This window comes from Cynara cardunculus (genome assembly GCF_001531365.2).
Source record: "Cynara cardunculus var. scolymus isolate 2C chromosome LG 6, CcrdV1, whole genome shotgun sequence".
In the NCBI taxonomy this organism is placed as follows: Eukaryota; Viridiplantae; Streptophyta; class Magnoliopsida; order Asterales; family Asteraceae; genus Cynara; species Cynara cardunculus.
In genome coordinates, this window is record NC_037533.1 from 19,300,599 (window position 1) to 19,320,415 (window position 19,817).

Consider the following 19,817-nt stretch of genomic DNA (forward strand, 5'->3'; position numbering starts at 1 on the left):
CCAGGTCTTTAACTTTACAGTCTAAATTTATCAGAATGAGTCTTCAGCTACTAAAATCTACTCGTTGAACATCAACTTCTTTAGCTGCTGATTGAATTTCCTTTATATGTTTTGTCAGCAGTTTGTTTTCGTCAGCTGCTCAGCTTTCAATCCTTTAGCGTATGAACTTGCTGGCCATGTCTTCAATGGGTCGGTCCCAAGTTTTTCTATTACCAACCCGACTCGAATAAGTCGATAGCGTGATAGTGGTGTCTCTTCTTAGACCCCTTGAGTATTCCAAGCGTTTTTATTTGATTGTTGTCATTTATCTGTGTGTTTTCAATTATTATTAAAACAACAAATAGTCTTGTTTTTTGTTTTCATTTCAACAATGATTTTATCGTTTTATTTAAAGTAAAGTTTAAATTTGGTCCCTAATATATGCAATTTTCAACGGATATCATCCATAAACTTTAAAACATTTGGATTCAGTCCCTTACGTTTGTCAATTCCTAACGGTTTTGGTCCCTCAGTCTAACAGTCATTGAATTTTTTTTTGTTATGTCTAGTTACATAAGGGGTATTTTAGTCTTTTTCATTTCCTTAAATTTATGTTAAAAAAAAAAAAAAAACATATTAATTTTAAAGTTTAAATTGTAAAACGAAAAAGAAATAAGCTTTTTGTAATTTAAAAATATAATATTTTTTTCTCTCTTTTTTCACTATTTTCACTTATTTCGTTTTTACAATTTATGATTAAATATGTTTATATATTTTTAAAACTTTAATACAAGATCAAGAAAATAGTGAAAATGACTAAAACACCCTCCATTTAACTGGATTTAACGGAAAAACTTAACCATCGTTTGACCGAGGGACCATAATCGTTGAGAATTGACAAACGTGAGGGACTGAATATGAGTTTTTGAAGTTTAGGAACGATATCCTTAGAAAATTACAAACGTTAGGGACCAAAATTGAACTTTACTCTTTTATTTATAGGTAAAACCTTGACTTAAGCCATAAAACCGAGTTGTTCCATCAAAGCACATCCAGTCATGTATGTATCTGATATATAAGCTTTTATCGTTTTGTTCAATATCTATTTCACTCATTTAACCACAATCAAACCCGAGACCCCATTTACTACCTTACAAAAGCAAACCAATCTTGACCCTCGTTTTGTCTCGCACATACACACTGTTATACGACGATACGAGACAGAGAAGAACCCAGAATTTTTTTCAAACGGTGGCACCATTTGGCTATAAGAAACAAATATAGAGAAATTTTTTCAAATGATGACATCATTTGACTAAAGAACAAAAGGGAAAGTTTTTCAAATTGTGACACCATTTGACTAAGAAAATGACACTAACATGATTCAAACTCCCATATGGGGTGGAATAAAAGCCTTGCAAACTAACTCTACCAAAGAAAACTTGTTCACATTGTAGTTTCAAAATACACACAGTGGCACACAACAAATTAATACAGTTGCACCTTTCACGAACCTAAATTCTTTTACCCTTGGAGGAATGAATAATACAGTGGCACATGCCACCGTTGGCACCACTGTAGGTCCGCCCCTGATACGAGCTTATCTATACACTCACTCACAAAAGGCCCCACTGAATACAGACCTATAACGTCCATTCCAACCTGACCAACCCGACCAACACCTTACTCAATTAGTTCATGGGGAAAATTGTGTTGAATTTCCCATGATAACACATGTGAGAGATGGGCCTAATGGTTGCTGTTGGGCTACATGAGCCACAAAAGATGTGGACTAAAAGGGATAAACATTCTTCTAATCATGGAGAAAAATTATTGAGATATACCCATCCCCACTTATCTTACACTTTGACAACTCAATAACTCCAAGGGCATTTTCGACATTTCACACAACAAGAAAACACAATCTTACAACTATAACAAGACAAAACCAAACTATTATATCATCACACTATGTATTATGTAAACATAACATTTGATTTGACATAATAATTGATTTGACATATTAAACAGAGAGTATTTTGAAAAAAATGGGTCGAACGGGTCCATAAATAATGAGTTGAACGATTTAATAGATACTTAACAACGTATGGAGGGGGTTAATCAGATCGGGTTATTAAAAAACGTGCCAGTAGTTTTGTAATCATATTTAATGCACGGAAAAAATGTTGTCGGGTCAAACCAACCTACCTGTTCTGACCCACATCGGAAAATTTTACCCATTACACAGCTCGTTTGACCCACTCGCCTGTTTCGACACACATGACATACAGGTTAATAAGAATGAGGTCGGTGTTGATCCTGCCTGTTTATGGGGCGAACCCGTGTCAAACTTAGGCATTCACATACGTATTTCAAATTCTTTTCAAACTTTTGTAACATGAAAAATAACTTCATACCCGATTTTTTACAGTAATGACAATGCGTGTCTTGTTTTAACCTTGCTCAGTGTTCCTCGTGTTACGTTGTCGCTTTCGTTTATTGTTAATGGCCGATTATGAGTTAACGTTCCTGAAGCGACCACAGTTCGAGGAAGAATACTAGGTCGAGAAAGGGAGACGACAATCAGACATGATTTAATCAAATACAATGAACACAATCGTAAAACTAGAATATAAATCAGTATTTCATCGTAAACTGTAATTCGTAACATACCTATTGTAATGTAATGACAAAACACACAAGACAAATCCGAATCACAGATATTCTTCTCATATTTTCAAAGTAAATTTGAAATCATCTACTATTATATACCACTTTTGTACGTAGTTATTATCTTTATAAAAAATTATATTATTAAGCCTAAATTAAATTTCTTTGTTACTAAACCTAAATTAAATTATAATTAAAAAAACTGAATTAAGGAAATTACACCAAAACACAAAAACTTTAAAAAAAAATTAATTTGATACTGATATCGATATATATTTTTTTTCAAATTTTTTATAACATTTTCAAATTTATATTTTATTCAAAAATAAAAACATTATCGTTTTTCTCAAAATCACATAAAACCGTATTATATCGACATATAAAAAAAATAAAACGAAACACTGAAATCAATATGTGTCTCGATACATTGCACGAGTACCCTTCCGGTATATATAAATACTAGAAGGGTACTCACGCAATGCAACGAGATATATCTCGATTTTAATGTTTCATTTTATTCTATCTCTGTCGATGTTATAATACGATTTTATATGGTACCGAAAAAAAGATATTGTTTTTATTTTTTTAAATAAAATATAAATTTGAAAATATCATAAGATTTTGAAAAACACATATCGATTTTTGTATCAAATTAAATATTTAAAASTTCTTTTTTTTTGTATAATTTCTTTATTTCTATTTTTTACTATAATTTAATTTAGATTTAATAATGAAGTCATTTATTTTTAATTTAATAATATAATTCTTTTATAAAGATAATATTTATTATTTTGAATTCAATTATTATCGTAAATATATTTTAAATTATTTATATTTAAAATGAAATAATTATCCATAATTTGATTATGTTTATCTATAGTTAGTTACACAAATTCAAACATAAAGTTTTAATAAGTTGTACATACAGATCTTGAATTTTAAGTAATATACATCAGTAACCAATACTTTATGCATAAAAAATGATTTTTAAGAGTTTTTGTCAAATACTTAATAATAATACAGTATAAATATATAAAATAACATGAATTAAGTTTGCTTTAGTGCATTAGAAATGAAGCAAGAAGCTCACTCGTCGGGTTCCTACTCAACTTAGAATCTCTCTCATCAATCATAGGCCTCAGAATCTATCAATCATAGTACATCATCCTTTCTTTCTTTTTTTTTTCTATTTCTTTTTTTTTTATTTTTATATTTCCATATTTGGTGGTTTTTTAAAATAGAAATTCTAAATAATATCATCCTTTACAATTATTGTATCAAGGGTATTTTGGTCTTTTCACTCCCTTCTTTTCTATGATTAGAATAGAGATATTCAATGAAGGTTTTTATTGTATTTTTTTCAACATCGATGATAATATACCAGCAGGGATCTAAAAATCTAGAAAATATATAAAAAAACCAGTAAAATATCAGAGTTAAAGGTGAAAACGAATGTTTTTGTACAAGAAGTAATATGCGGGTGTTTTGTTAGAACTCACTCCAATAGTAGTTCTTGTATAGAAATCTCGTGTTGAAGCAGGGACATACCTACTTTGGTGGTATAGGTGGGACGTGCCACCATGTTATTCCTCCGACGAAAGGGTAAAAGTTTTTTAGGTTCGTGAAAGATGCAACCGTATTAATCTGTTGTGTGCCACCGTATGTATTTTGAAACTACAATGAGAACAAGCTTTATTTGGTAGAGTTGGTTTGTAAGGCTTTTATTCCACCCCAAACCCAAGTTCGAATCGTGTTAGTGTCATTTTCTTAGTCAAATGGTGCCACTGATTGAAAAAAGAAGTTCTGGGTCCGTCCCTGTGTTGAAGATGCTTTTAGCTCCATGGGATTAGAAATAACCGTCACTTAACACTCAAATACGATAGAATCCAAAGAAAATCACAACGCTCTAAAATGGCAATTGTAAAGGTCAATCGGAATCAAAAACCACATTCTAAAACGTAAAACGACAACAGCTAATAAACCCGTATAAAACTAGAGTTAATTATATTTAATGTTTAGCTTTTGGTTGAGAGCATATATTTTGAAGGTTAAATATTGGATGAATGAATAGATTTGCATATATAAGATCAAGTTCATATTTTTCAAAAGGAATTAATATAAGAATAAAATCTGTTTAGATATGATTCCCTAATTAATCCACTTTCTTTTTACCCTTAATTAATTATTAATATTGTTTACTTTAATTAAATTATCATATAAATGATTTTGGTCAACTTGATGAATTTAACTAATGATATTTCTTAGATGCCATTTGGACTTTTAAGTTGATTTGTGTGTGTAATATATATATATATATATATATATATATAGAGAGAGAGAGAGAGAGAGAGAGGTGTTATTATACAACCTTTTACGTTTGTACAACGAATACAACTCAATCTCAACCGTCCATTTAAATTGATGAATATGTGATTTTATAGAAATTTTTGATTGTTTCTTAATATAAAGTATTGATCATATCTAATGAACCCTATTCATCTTCTATAAATATTCAAATCATAATAAATGAACTTTCATCATTTTTATAAATATCTCAATTAATTGGGTTGCATTAATTATACAAATGGACATGGTTGTATTTGAAATATATCCTATATATATTATACACACACAAAAAGAGTTGATTTTCTCGAGGATTTTTAAAGTATTGGTATTTAAAATGAATTTAATTATATAGGAGTATACAAAAATTATTATACTTTAACGTATATAATAATTTAAAGATTCTAAAAGATATGGTACACACATACATAAAGAGACACATACATACACATATACATACAAACACACACACACACACAAAGACTTGGGATTATGTGAAACTAAAAGTTTTTCTTGAGACCCGTGAGACCAATTCTCAACATTTGAATTAGATTTACAATCAAACAATCTAAACATCCACGAGACTTCTCAATAATCACAAAATTGTCACCATGCAACTTTAAATCATTAGATCATTAGCTTATAAAGTTAATCAATGAACATAAATTGGTATTGATCTCACGTGAACTCAACCCTACACACACACACACACACACACACACACATATATATATATATATATGTATATATAACCTAACACATGGTTTTTATAACACAATGTTTGATTTTCTTACATTTTTAATGTAATATTCTTTTAGTTTCTAATATATAACCTAATTTAAATTATTTAATATCATTGATTCACTGAATACTAATAGGAAATATATGTTTATATATATAATAAATTTATATGATATAAAGATTTGCCTTCATAAATCACGCCATGAAAAATGCCGCAACCTCACACCATTTTGAACCTTGTGTTATATAGATAATTTTTCCTTAGTATTCTTCCTTCGCTTTTTATTATATCATTTAGAGTTCTTGTTCGTATATATAAGAAGTCGTGAAAAAACACAAATCTACAACCATACTTCCTTCTGCCCCATGTGGAAAGTCAGCAAGTAGATTTTCGCTAGGTATATAAAGCCAGTTATTTGTCCAACAGAAGGCCTACTACTCCTAACTAAGCACTTCTAGCAGTAGGACTCTCTTTTGCTAATACTTTTTTTTTTCCTTCCCTTTTTGACCCTGCTAAAGACATATTCCTTTGTCTCTAAACCAATTTCTATTATTTTTTAGGACTTTCTGTTGTAAATGAAGAACTACAGTAGAGGGGTTAGAACCGGATAATGAACTCCAGGAAGGTCGAATAAAAATGGCAGTTTATCATTCAAAAAAGTTTCGGATTGCCTAGTATTCCACCAATTAGTAACCCAAGATTCCAGAATTTTTTGAAATGAGAGAGAAATCCACCAGGGCAAATTCAAACTTGAAAAAGGTCTTTCTGATTCATGGAATGTAAATAAAAGAAAGAGAAAGAAAGCCAGGGGCTAAATCATAATTGATTTAACTTCATGGATAAATTTGAGTACTTATCGTTGGGGGGGGGGGGGTTTTCTAGTACTTCAATTTCCTTTATTTTTAATGTTTAGATTTGAGTTTTGGTGAAGTTGGAACCTGTTGGGTCCTGAACCAAGCATAGCAGACGAAGTCCGTAACCTAAATATGCCACCCAGCGTTGCAGTCGTAGGGTAAGAAGTGGTTAGGAGCCACTCATCACGTTAAGGAGTCGATATGACCTAGGCTGCGAAGCGAGGGCTGCATGCACAAGTCGTGCGATATGTGTCTGGAGGATGCTAGTGCAAGGTTGTGTAGATGTTGTCGCGACTTGGGGATGAAAACATAAGTTGTCGGTCAAGGTCCCATTGACCAAAAAGTTTACCAAGGCAAAAAAAAGTGGTCCAATTTGTAAGGCACAATTGGAAGACATTAAAACAATGTAGGTAGAACAAATACCTAACCACATTGATGGTGTATGTGTAGGTTATTTACAACGATGGGACTAAGGAACATCGTTGGTTCATGTGAGTCTTCATGAGACTTTCAAATGGATGCATGCGTACATCTATAGATATAGATTAGTGCATATGTTTATCTGGTGAAGTATGATTAAATACATGTTTCTGTGACATATATACATACACACACACACACACACACATATATATATATATATATATATATGCGGTGATGTTTAAGGTGATTTGCATATTATATGTTCTTACATGCTTCTAAATCATATTTGCATGATAGATAAATAGTCGATTATTGCTGCTTTGCAACAAAACAGTTGTTCTGTATGTGTATAAGATTACTGTTTTGGATGTTGTCATCGCAGATAGGCACATGTAGAAGAGATCAATCATGTTATGGTAACATCCAACGGAGCCAAACTTTAAGTAGATTCGGTGATCCCTACCACACATGACTTTTATGAGATCTCAAGGAGTCCAAATGTTTTATAGACTATGGGCATGGTTTCATCACATGAAATTATAAATGTGCTTATGCATATATGACTATTAGAGTGTGTGTGCATGTACACTAAACCCATAAAACTCACCAAGCTATTTTACTGACTAAGTGAATGCATCCGAAGAGCAGGAATGTTAACGTTATACAAAAAGGGCGAGAGCAAATTGATGTCTAAATCTAGCAAATTATGTATGTAATTCATGTTAAGAGTTTCGCTACGTTATCTATGTGTTGTGAATGAATGTTTGGTTTCACGAAGAGTATGATGTACGTTTTCATGGCGGAAATGAACGGAAAACCATGCATATATATCTTTCTAAAAGAACCGATGTTTCCTTACAACCATAATCTAAGTATAGGATATACGTAGATCTTTACTTTACCTTAAATAGAAGAGAGACTGTCAAATAACCACTTATACAAATAAAATAATAGTTTTGATTTTTTAAGAGTTAATAAAGAAAAAGAAGTCCAATTCTTTTTAGAAGATATATCTAATATACATATACACATACATAGACTTGGGATCACGTGAGACCAGCTTGTTTTCGTAAGACCAATTTTTTACACTTGAAACTTCACAGCAAAACGCTGTGAAGATAACCTTCACAATGTTTTTGCTGTGAAACTTCAACCTTTTTTTTACCTTCACAATGTAAAAAAGTGGTATCACGGGTATTAAGAAAAAACATGTTGGTCTCACGTGAACCAACCATAAGATAAAAATTAAAAGGAAAATAACAAATCTCTCTTGAATTTTTATTATTATTATGACTTCCTTATCTAAAATGTGTTATATATCATAGACACCAAAATTGATCTTTAAAAAGCAAGTTTCTTCAAATAAAATCCACTACAATACCTTTTATTTTGATGATAATATATATATATATATATATATATATATATATATACCTTTTAGTTTGATGATAACATGTATCTATATGTGCATGTACATGTATCTATATGTGCATGTGTGTGATCATTAAAGCAAAGAATGAAACAAATAATTGATGAAACATTACACAATGAAATTTGAATGCATGTCATAACAAAAAGCAATTGACTAATTAAGTAATAAAAACAAAAATCATTTGTTTCTCTTTTTCTTTTACTTTTTTTGTTTTAAAATAAATAATAAAATGGATGTGAGATTATAGAATTAACTTAATGCAATAAAAATATTGTTGATTAGGCACCAAATGTTAAAAGAAAGGAAATATAGAGAGAGAGAATGAGAGGTTCAAACGAGAACAATAATCAAATAAGATGATACGGAAAAGGTTAAATCACGTATAAAATTATATGTCGATTTTATACTAACGGTCAACTTGAAGTTGACCCACAACCTCAAGTCACGGCCAAAGTCACGTGAACCACATGTGATTCGACCATTTTGGTTATTATTCTCGTCTGAACTTGATTCTCCCCCTCCACCCCCACATATATATATATATATATATATATATATATATATATATATATATATGGATGGAAACGATCAAATGCAAACCATCCATATTTGTACAGACCGTGCAAACTACGATCATTCGTCGATTTCATAGTTTACTTAATGAAGTTGTTTAATCTTATGAAATTGTTTCATATAATACCTTTTTTGATGAAGTTGTTTCATATATTGTTGTTTCTTTATTTTAATGAAATTGTTTCATGTATTTCTCTAAAATTAAGATAATAAAGATGATAATATCCATAATTAACACACTCCACAATAAAAATGACTAATCGACCTCTCTTAATTACAAAAAAATAAAAAATTATGATTGATTGAATGAAGTTTGTACGGTTTGTACAAATAACGTGGTTTGCAAAGTAAATTTCCCCTATATGTATATGTATATATGTGTGTGTGTGTATAAACTTGAGATCATGTGAGATTAACCTGCTTTCATGAGACCCGTGAGATTATTTTTTTACACTTGAAACTTTACAGCAAAACACTGTGAAGATAACCTTCACAGTGTTTTTGCTGTAAAGGTTCGGATTTTTTTACCTTCACAACATTTTGCTGTGAAGTTTCAAGTATAAAAAAATGGTCTCAAGGATCTCACGAAAACAGGTTGGTCTTACGTGAACTCAACCCTATATGTGTATATATATTATGAATTATATGCATATTAATTTCAATAAGTTTTAGTTAATTGAATGGTAATTATGTATTCAACTTATTCTAAAAACTGAATATTTTTTGAAATAATTTAAATTACGATAATATATTTATATTTGTTTTATAATGTAAACTTTTATTATTTGATGAAATGTTTGTTTTAATAACAAAATAATATAATTAATTCATAATTAATGACAAAATATTTTAAGTATATTTAAAATAAAAAATATGTGTATAAATAGTAAAGTTAATAAATATAAAAGTATTATTAAAACCTAGAATTTTACGATTTAGTGTAAAAAAATAGTCTGACAACGACCCATAAGTTTTTTAAAAATGATAATCGAAACAAAATACATTATATTTTAATCTAACTTATGGTTATTTACTAACTGTTGATCAGACCGACTCGGTCAGTAAATCTGACTCAGTCAGCAGTCAGCGTGTTTATCAAATCACGGATCTGACCTAGATCTGACCTAGACAGCACCAAAATAATGCTTACCATGGTCAGATTTCGTTTGTCCACTGAATGCCCCTCTCTTGCGATTATATGTTTTCACCCCTAGCCGTCCTCCATCCTCCTCCTCGTTCATTCTTTCGCGTCTCTCTCGACCCTCTTCACGCCACCGTGTTGTCCGCAACCACGACCTTCCACCTTTTTTTCTTGAAAGACACCCGTTCTTTCGTCGTTGATGGAGGTGACACACTTGTATAACATCCCCCGTCCATGTGGTCCGGAACGGACGGTATCACTAACGGGACTTAATTCAAAAACACAAACATTATAGAGCTATTAATAAACTCCAAACGTAGATTAACTTCTAAAATATGTTTTAAAATCCAAAATATTACATTCTAACAACTCACCACTGAAAATTTCTACTCTGGAAGATGAAAAATACAAATCAACTTTTCTTTGCTTTTTAGAAAAAGTTTTCAAGAAATGGAATTAGGGTTTTGCAGGAAAAGAAGAAAGGGAGAAAAAAAAAAAAATATAAAAATAGAATTAAAAAATAAATAGGGGAATTTTTATTAACACACATGTACAAATAATACCCTCGGCTTCGATTGTGTTGAATAATTATGAAACCATCTTTTTTTTTCTTTTATAATATTTATATACGACAAATAGAACAAATAAACTTACACACTCTTTTCGATCACCTTTGATAAGGTTTGAACCCTTGATCTTTTAAGAGGCCAAAGACTCATATACCGTTAAGTCAAAGATCATTTGGTATTATGAAATCCTATATATTACTAAATGCATCGTTTACCCACTAATTTTCTTTACGTACACGTCAACATAAATACTTACTTTTTACATTTTCGATACAATGACACGTAATTTGACACGATTTAACATAAAAGAACATATCATTCCCCTTATAAAAATCCCTAGTGTTCATACGTGAGTCTGTATCAGATTACACACCACCATCTTAATTTTCTCCCCTAAGAATGACAAAAATTGCAATAAAACCTGCAGCATATTATATATATATATATATATATATATATATATATAGACTTGGGATCACGTGAGACTAGCCTATTTTCGTGAGACCCATGAGACCAGTTTTTTACACATGAAACTTCACAGCAAAATGCTGTGAAAGTAACCTTCACAGTGTTTTTGTTGTGAAGGTTCGACTTTTTTAAACCTTCACAGTTTTTTGCTGTGAATTTCAAGTGTAAAAATGTGGTCTCACAAATCTCACGAAAACAGCCTGGTATCACGTGAACCCAACCCTATATATATATATATATATATATATATATATAAAAGCACCAAATCTAAGAGAGACCCTTAAACTTTCATGTGTTTTGTGTATATATATCAGTTGAACTTATTCAGAAAATGGCAAGAATATATGTATATAGGTAGTAGAGAAACTTATGAATACAGCTATTAGTTGCATGTATAATATATAAGGAATTATGCGATTGGAAAAGAAACAAAAGGAATTGAAGTGAATCCCATTCATTACTTTCGTACTAAAGTGAATGACTTTAATTCAAACCATCCATACATTGTACTTCGGTTTCATTCACAGTGAATACAAACTACGAATCGCAATCGCAAAGCAACAAAACGAAGCGAATTTCATTCATTACATTCGCGTACTACTTTGTACAACTTTAATTGAAACCATCAATCCATATATATTCATTGTAACGAATCATCGTCCTTGCAATACGGTAAAAAAAAAAAACTCCATCTTTTTGCTAGAATTAGTGGCTTCGGATAAAAACTCGATAAGCATGATGATGGCATCCGTTTGCATTTACCCTTTTGATAAATCCAAACGTTCATTCTTACAAACTACCGTTTTTACAAAAACAAACAATCGATATGATAATAAATTAAATGCACAAATTTATACACAGATCACCATTGGGAATTATGCCCCAGGGGCATGATCAATGATCTGCAGGAAAAGCAAGCAAAGGGGAGTAGTCTAGCAGTGTCTGTCAGCAGGAAAAGAATTTGGTGACATTCCCACAGGCACAACTGGTGATGTATTATTATATCAACATATATATATATATATATATATATTATTGTGTATGTATATGTGTATGTATATGTGTGTGTGTATGTATTTTGTATATTAGATGGTGTTACTGCACACTGATGCACAGATGTGTTATAATATTTTGAATTGAAATGTACCTCTTCTATTTTAGATGTATTACCTTTGTTCTTTTGGCCTCATTCCCTTCTCCCATCCACTAAATACCCTTTGTTTTCCTCTCCTCTCTCTCTCCTCTCTCTCTCCTCTCTTTTTACCTTTTGCAAGCTACAGAAGCTACTCATCAATTTGCAGGTCTGTCCTCTTCTCTTCCCCCCCCCCCCCTCAAATTAGGGTTTCCTAAATGTTTCTTTATTGAGGTCTTGCACATGTCTGTTCAAGTTTCATGTGGTCTCTTTTGAAGAATATGTATAAAAACACACACTTCTTGTATATATATATATATATATATATCTTGAATTGAGAGCAGACATATAGAGGGTGATCAATCAAAAGAGCCATAGCAGCTCTTGAAACACACAAGAACAAGAAAAAACAAGAAAAGGTACTTGTCTTTTTTTGATCTTCACATGAAAGAAACCTAGTTTAGCCACTAAATCCACAAAAAACATGTAATCACATGAAGTTCCTTTTGTTTGTTTCTTTTGGGAATTCTCTTTTTCTGTCTTTACTCTAAAGTTTGATCTAGTGTGTCTGATCTGCTACCTAGGGTTTTCTCAACTCCAATTTGGAGAGAATATACATATATATATGTATATGTATATGCTCATGGCATGCCCATAGATCAACACCCAAAATGAAGCATTATGATGAGGAACTGGAAGCACTTAGCCAGATCCCATGTCTCAAAAAAGTTTCCAAGTACATAGTGAGAGAGAGAGAGAGAGAGAGAGATCATAGATAGGTGTTTAGATCTCTCTGATGACTTGTATGATAATCTGAGTTCAACCAGTTGGGAATTGAATATCTTATACATGGATTTAAGCAATTCACAAGTACATATATGCATGTGTGTGTGTATAGGTCAAAGAGTGATCAGAAAGAAAGAAAGAAGAGAGAGAGAGAGAGAGAGAGAGATTGAGGTTTTAGATTAGAGAAATTCTCAAAAAGACTGTTGTGGACAAATTGAATTCATCAGTTCTATGTCTCCTAGAAGCAAACATATCCTGCAAGCAATCCAATTGATTGATTATTCAAATTGTCATATACATATATATATATATATATGTATGTATGTATGAATGTATACACACACACACATGGCATTCAACACACTACTGATCAAGGACAACCTTCATTGAAATGATTTACTATGATCAAGGACAACCTTCATTGAAATGATTTACTATGATCAAGGACAACCTTCATTGAAATGATTTACTAAGATGTCCTGTGTCTATACATATATATATATATATATGTGTGTGTGTGTGTGTATGTATATATATAATCAAAGTTAGAATACTTATATGAAATGCATCTATCAAACTATGCTTAATACTTAGTTTAATTAACGTAAATCGGTTTTAATTCTACGAAAAACGACTTCCTTATGGACCTTGAAGTTAAAAAATTAGTGACTCGACACTCAAGAGTCGAATACAAGCCTACTTTAGGCGATCGAAGGAGGAATATATATCATCTTAAGGTAATAACTTAATTATTAAGTGCTCTAAACAAAATTAAGCATCAAGTTCATTTATAAGTTTAGTTTTAGAATCCATACATAACATTAATGTAAGTATATCTATATAATATATAGTGTCGGGTTCAAATGAGAACGGTATCTATTTAAGAGAATATGAAAATGGTCGAATTACATGTGATTTTACACTAACATCACATACAAAATCACATATGATTCATGCGACTTTGCCCCACGACCTGAAAACACGGCCATAAGTCGTCCGCACACCCTTTTTTCATATTCTTTTAAATAGTTAGCATTTTCGTTTGATCCTTCCTCATAATATATATATATACATATTCTTTACCAGATAAATTCTTGATTGCAGTTTAAGGAAAAGAGGAAGAGAGAGAGAGAGAGAGAGAGATCTAATGGCTTCATCAAGCTCATACAACTCTCCATGTGCTGCCTGCAAATTTTTAAGGAGAAAATGCATGCCTGGTTGCATCTTTGCACCCTACTTCCCACCCGAAGAGCCTCAGAAATTCGCAAACGTTCACAAAATCTTCGGAGCCAGCAATGTGACCAAGCTCCTGAATGACCTACTCCCTCACCAAAGAGAAGATGCAGTGAATTCCCTTGCATATGAAGCCGAAGCTCGTGTTCGAGATCCTGTTTACGGGTGCGTTGGCGCCATTTCTTTCCTCCAAAGACAGGTTGATCGTCTTCAAAAGGAGCTGGATGCTGCTAACGCTGATTTGATTCGTTATGCATGCAATGAGATCCCAACAGGGTTGCCTGCAGTGCCTCATTTGAGTTCAATTCAGCCAATAACTCCACGGCAAAGAGCCATTGATCAGTATCCTGGTAGAAGGATTGGAAACATTGATGGCGGCGGCGGTGGTGGTGGTGGTGGTTTCTACCAATCACCACCATCTTTTCCTTATCCTTATGCTAATCATCTTCCATGGAACCCTTCTAACTCCGGTGGAAATATGGGTGGAGGTGGTGGTAGCGATGGAGGAGGAGGAGGTCAAGGTAACATGTGAATATCTCTCAATCTCTATGAAGAACACATGCAGGTTATATAAAACCCTCTTTTGGGCTTGTATTGATCTACTACATATATAACTATATTCATATTCGATACTTTGTGGTTTAGTAGCTCAATTCTATGGCTAGCTAAGCTAAGCTATGATATATATATATATATATATATATATATGTATGTGTGTGTGTATATATATATATAGTGTATATGTATATATCACATGCGAGCCATGAGCATTGTAGCTAGACCACCGATTCCTACTTCTCACCATCATAAGTCATCATATATATGTTATTAGTTTTGGTGGTTTGAAGCTAGGAGAAGCTTTGGATCATTGTTTTTAGGGTGTTAAGTTTGTTAAATAAACTATCTTTTTTGGAGTTAAATCATGCATCCAGCAACTTTTCTTATATAGACTTAGTTTTTTGAATTCATCATCATTATTACCTCATCTATATGACTATATATATATATATATATACACACATAGAGAGAGAGAGGAGGATGACCAAACAAGAATGAAAACTATTTAAGAGAATACGAAAATAGTGAAATCACGTGCAAAATCACATATGATTTTACATTAACTGCCAAAAAAGTGTGCGGCCGACCCTATGGCCGCTTCTTCGGCATGCAAGGCAAGGTTGTGTGAATTACATGTGATTTTGTACGTGATGTTAATGTAAATCACATATAATTCAACCGTTCTTTTATTTTTCTTAAATATGTATCATTCTCGTTTGAACTCGTCTCTCTCTCTGAAAGATTTGGTGAAATAACTCCAAAAAAATAGAATTAAATGACACATCAAAACCGTTAGACTGTGACGATCTAATACACATGGCTAAAAATAGCTATAACCAATTTTTAAATAAAAAGAAATCACCGTAACTTTTATAATTAAAAATCCATAAAATATAACTAAATTTGGACGAAACAAATTAGAAAAAAAGAAGATCGATTTTACATATCATGGCAACAAGTTACAGTCTGAGATTCTTGGATGTTGTATTCCCAAGTATATATGTACAAATATAGAGTGAGACTTGAGATCATGTGAGACCAGCTTGTTTTCGTGAGACCCGTGAGACCAGCATTTTACACTTGAAACTTCACAGCAAAATGCTGTGAAGGTGACTTTTTAAAACCTTCACAGTGTTTTTGCTGTGAAGGTTCGACTTTTTTTAAACCTTCACAGTGTTTTTGCTATGAAGTTTACATGTAAAAATGTGGTCTCACGGGTCTCACGAAAACAGGCTGGTCTCACGTGAACCCAACCCTATAGAGTGATATAGAATATCTAATTTTGTCCTCATAGGAGGTCAGAGGTTTAAAATGGAAAAAAAGAAAGAAAAGAAGAATAATCAACTTATAATTATATTTTGATAGCTTCATAGTTTTTAATGATAGATCAATAATATACAAGGGTTCAAGATTAAATGAGAAGTCGTCGTTAATATACGAGAAGGCAAAACGTTTCAAGATTACGTTTTAATCATATGTAATATAAACATGTTGCGTTAACCGGCTATAGAGCAAGTGATCTTTACCACGACCCTTGGTCGTGTTGACCAAGTCGCATGTGTCCTTATCGACATGTTATATCACATGTGAATGTGATTTTACTCTTGTAATCGTATATGATCATAAAATTCTCGCATTAATCTCGCAACTTGACCGCCGTTTGATCTCCGTCCTCTCTCTCTCTCTCTCTCTCTCTATATATATATATATATATTCATAGACAAGCACATATATCTATATGTGTATGTATATATGTATATCTTCTCACTTTCAACCAATGTAGGTTTTTGGTCTTTTTAAGGGTTTTGCCTTATACTTTACACCTTATTTAATTTGACACATTTTTAACCGAAATATTTAAAAGAAAAAGTAACGAATTTTGCTTTAGTTCATATTAATTTAATCGATCTAATGATCAATTTTTTTTTCTCAAATATTAGTTTTTTTTATCCGTATCCATTTTATCTGATAAACCAATTTCCAGCTTACGTTAGCTAGCATCCATGTGATCAGTAATTATAAGATCTATCCGTTGCCGGTCAAAATAGCTATTAATCAATTTATTTAATATTGTTATTTATCTTATCACTTAACTTCTACCAAATATAATTATTTTATCAGTTAATTGATATCTAATAAACTAGCAAATAGATTATCAACCAATATTTTCATAACTACAAGGGTGGTGTCTGATTGGTTTGAGTTTAGCCTCCAAAGATCAAAAGTGTCTGGAGGTCCGAGGTTCAAATCCAAGGAGGAATAAAAATCTCCTTGCATGTGGCCATGAAGGTTCAAATGCGGTGACTCCAGGCTACCCACAAAGCAGATGGTCATTCTGAAATTAGTCGGCTCGTATAGCGGATTAGATATCTAAGTTAATAAACCCCCAATATTAATTTTATCCTAATTTGCCAAATGTAACCTAACTAATAAGAGTTGATCATTTGTCTGTTAATGGAAAAACAATCATCATTATATTAAGTATAATACTTCTTCATTGTATTCATGCCATAAAAATGGAAGTAGCTAAATGCACTATCAAAGTTACTATATGCACTATTCAAAATATTTTTTTAATTAACCTGGATATCCGACTCATTATGCGAGCCGACTAATCCTAGAACGACCATCTGCTTTGCAGATAGCCCAAAGTTATCACATTTGAACCTTCATGGCCACAAAGGGATTTTTATTCCTCATTGGATTTGAACATGAGACCTTCTGTTACTTTTGACCTTTGGAGTCAAGCTCAAACCAATCAGACACCACCCTTGTGGTTTGTGATAAACATTTTTATGTCCATCAATTAAATAAATTATACATCATCAGAGAGAATGTGAAATTTCGTTTAAATACATTTAAAACATATTAAAATTTGATGTCTTAATTTCGTTGGAGGGACGGAAATGGAATATGAATTTTGGAACTGCAACTTTTTAGGAGATGTCAAAAGAAATTCTTGACGTTGATGCATATGAGGAGAATATTATGATGTAGGTATCTATGTAACGATCACGGAGGTATATTTATCCCGTCCCTGAAAAAATTACCAAAATAGTCAAGACTCTAAAGTTATAAAATTAGGTTTATAGGAAGCCACCAATTTATAGATGTCTTAATAGACTGTTTTATAAGACTTGATTTATATGAACAAAAAATAAAGCCTTCTATTATAAAGCTGTAGTAAGTTTATAAAACGTTTTTAGGCGTCTTAACAAGTTTTTTAGGAGACTTTTAATATAAAACATCGTATTAATTATTTTATAGGACACTTTCTAAAAAACTTGTTATGACACTCAAAAACGTCCAACAAACTGATTACAATCTTTAGATAAGACATATTTTTGTGTTCATATAAATTAAATCTTATAAAGTGGTCTATTAAGATGCTTAGAAACTTTTAACACCTTATAACCACTGTTCCAAAAGGCTCGCTGCAACTGGCACCGTGACTCAAGGTTTATGTCTCATACCACGTGAAGCATGTGGCATGCCATGGTCTAGAGGGCAATTTTTGTAGCACGATATTCGAACCTTCGTAGCACCGTATTTGAATATTCGTGGCTATAAGAGGATTTTTATTCCTTCTTGGATTTGAACCTGAGACCTCATGACATTTTTGATCTTTGGAGCCAAGTTCAAACCAATCCAATATAATTGTAGTGTAATCAAAATAGCCATCAATTAGGTTTGGTTTTTTAAGAATCAAATGATTATGAAAACCAAAAATATAGGGAATGTCCATGTGAGGCTGCTTCCTTTTTCTCCAAAGAAAATATTCCTTTTATTTTATTATTTTTAAGAATGAGAAAGTAAATAAAAAAGATTATAAATTAATATTTAATTAAAGATTTATTAATAAATTAATTATATATAAATTAAATTAATTAAAGAAGGATTCTATTGAATTAGATGGTCTATGACTGACTCCTCCATTACCCAATAATATTCTCACATTTGAGCTTCATCACCTTTGTTCTTCCTGGACCACCTTCATTAATTCTCCTTTATTTCATAATTATATATATATATATATATATGGGTTGAGTTCACGTGAGACTAAGGATTTTCCGTAAGACCAATTTATGTTTATTGATCAACTTTATAAGCTAATGATCTGACGGTCTAAAATTGCACGATGACAATTTTGTGATTACGAATGTTCAGATTGTAGATCTAAATCCAATGGTTTATAATTGGTCTTACGGGTCTCATGAAAAACCTTTTGGTCTCACATGATCCCAATTCATATATATATATATATATATATATATATATATATATAAACCTATGGTTGTGAAACTAAAGCTCCCATTATAATAATATAATTTATTTAACTAAAAAAAATTAAAGTCAGCAAATATTTATATATACAAGTTAAATGCGTGCACCAAAGAGGAAAAGTCCATATGCTGATTCTCAAAATCAGATTATAATTGCTTGTCTAATTAGGCAAGTTGATGATTGCCAACACATGAATTAATGCATTACATTTATGTGTGTATGTATGTCATGTATGTGTGTATGTATGTATGTCATGTATGTGGGTATGTATGTCATGTATGTGTGTATGTATGTATGTACGGTACAAAGGGTTTAGTTATATTAAAAAATTAACCAAAGGTAAGAATATATAGTTGGGAAAAAACATGCATTGATACTTACTATGGATATCAACACTCTCATGAATGGTGGCAATGATGGATACATTGGTGCGGGTTGAAGTAAGAAGACGTTCAACTTACGAGAATCGAAGAAAAAAAAATACTAAATCACATGTAATTCTAGAGTAAAATCACATGTGATTACACACGCGTTGTGTTGATCAGTCATTGCATGGCAACTTTTCACGTAACCGGCGGATAAGTAGTGTATGTCATTCTAGACGTGTTGTATCACATGTGATTTGACCTT

At 31.7% G+C, this 19,817-nt stretch overlaps 1 protein-coding gene across 1 annotated transcript; it reads left to right on the forward strand.

Moving 5' to 3' along the window:
- The first annotated feature begins 14,259 nt into the window (after nt 1-14,259).
- Nucleotides 14,260-14,958, forward strand: LOC112514857 (protein LATERAL ORGAN BOUNDARIES-like). The gene has a single exon (XM_025121485.1). It carries the CDS (start codon nt 14,260-14,262, stop codon nt 14,875-14,877), a length of 618 nt encoding a protein of 205 aa, XP_024977253.1. The 3' UTR covers nt 14,878-14,958.
- Nucleotides 14,959-19,817: the final 4,859 nt, after the last annotated feature.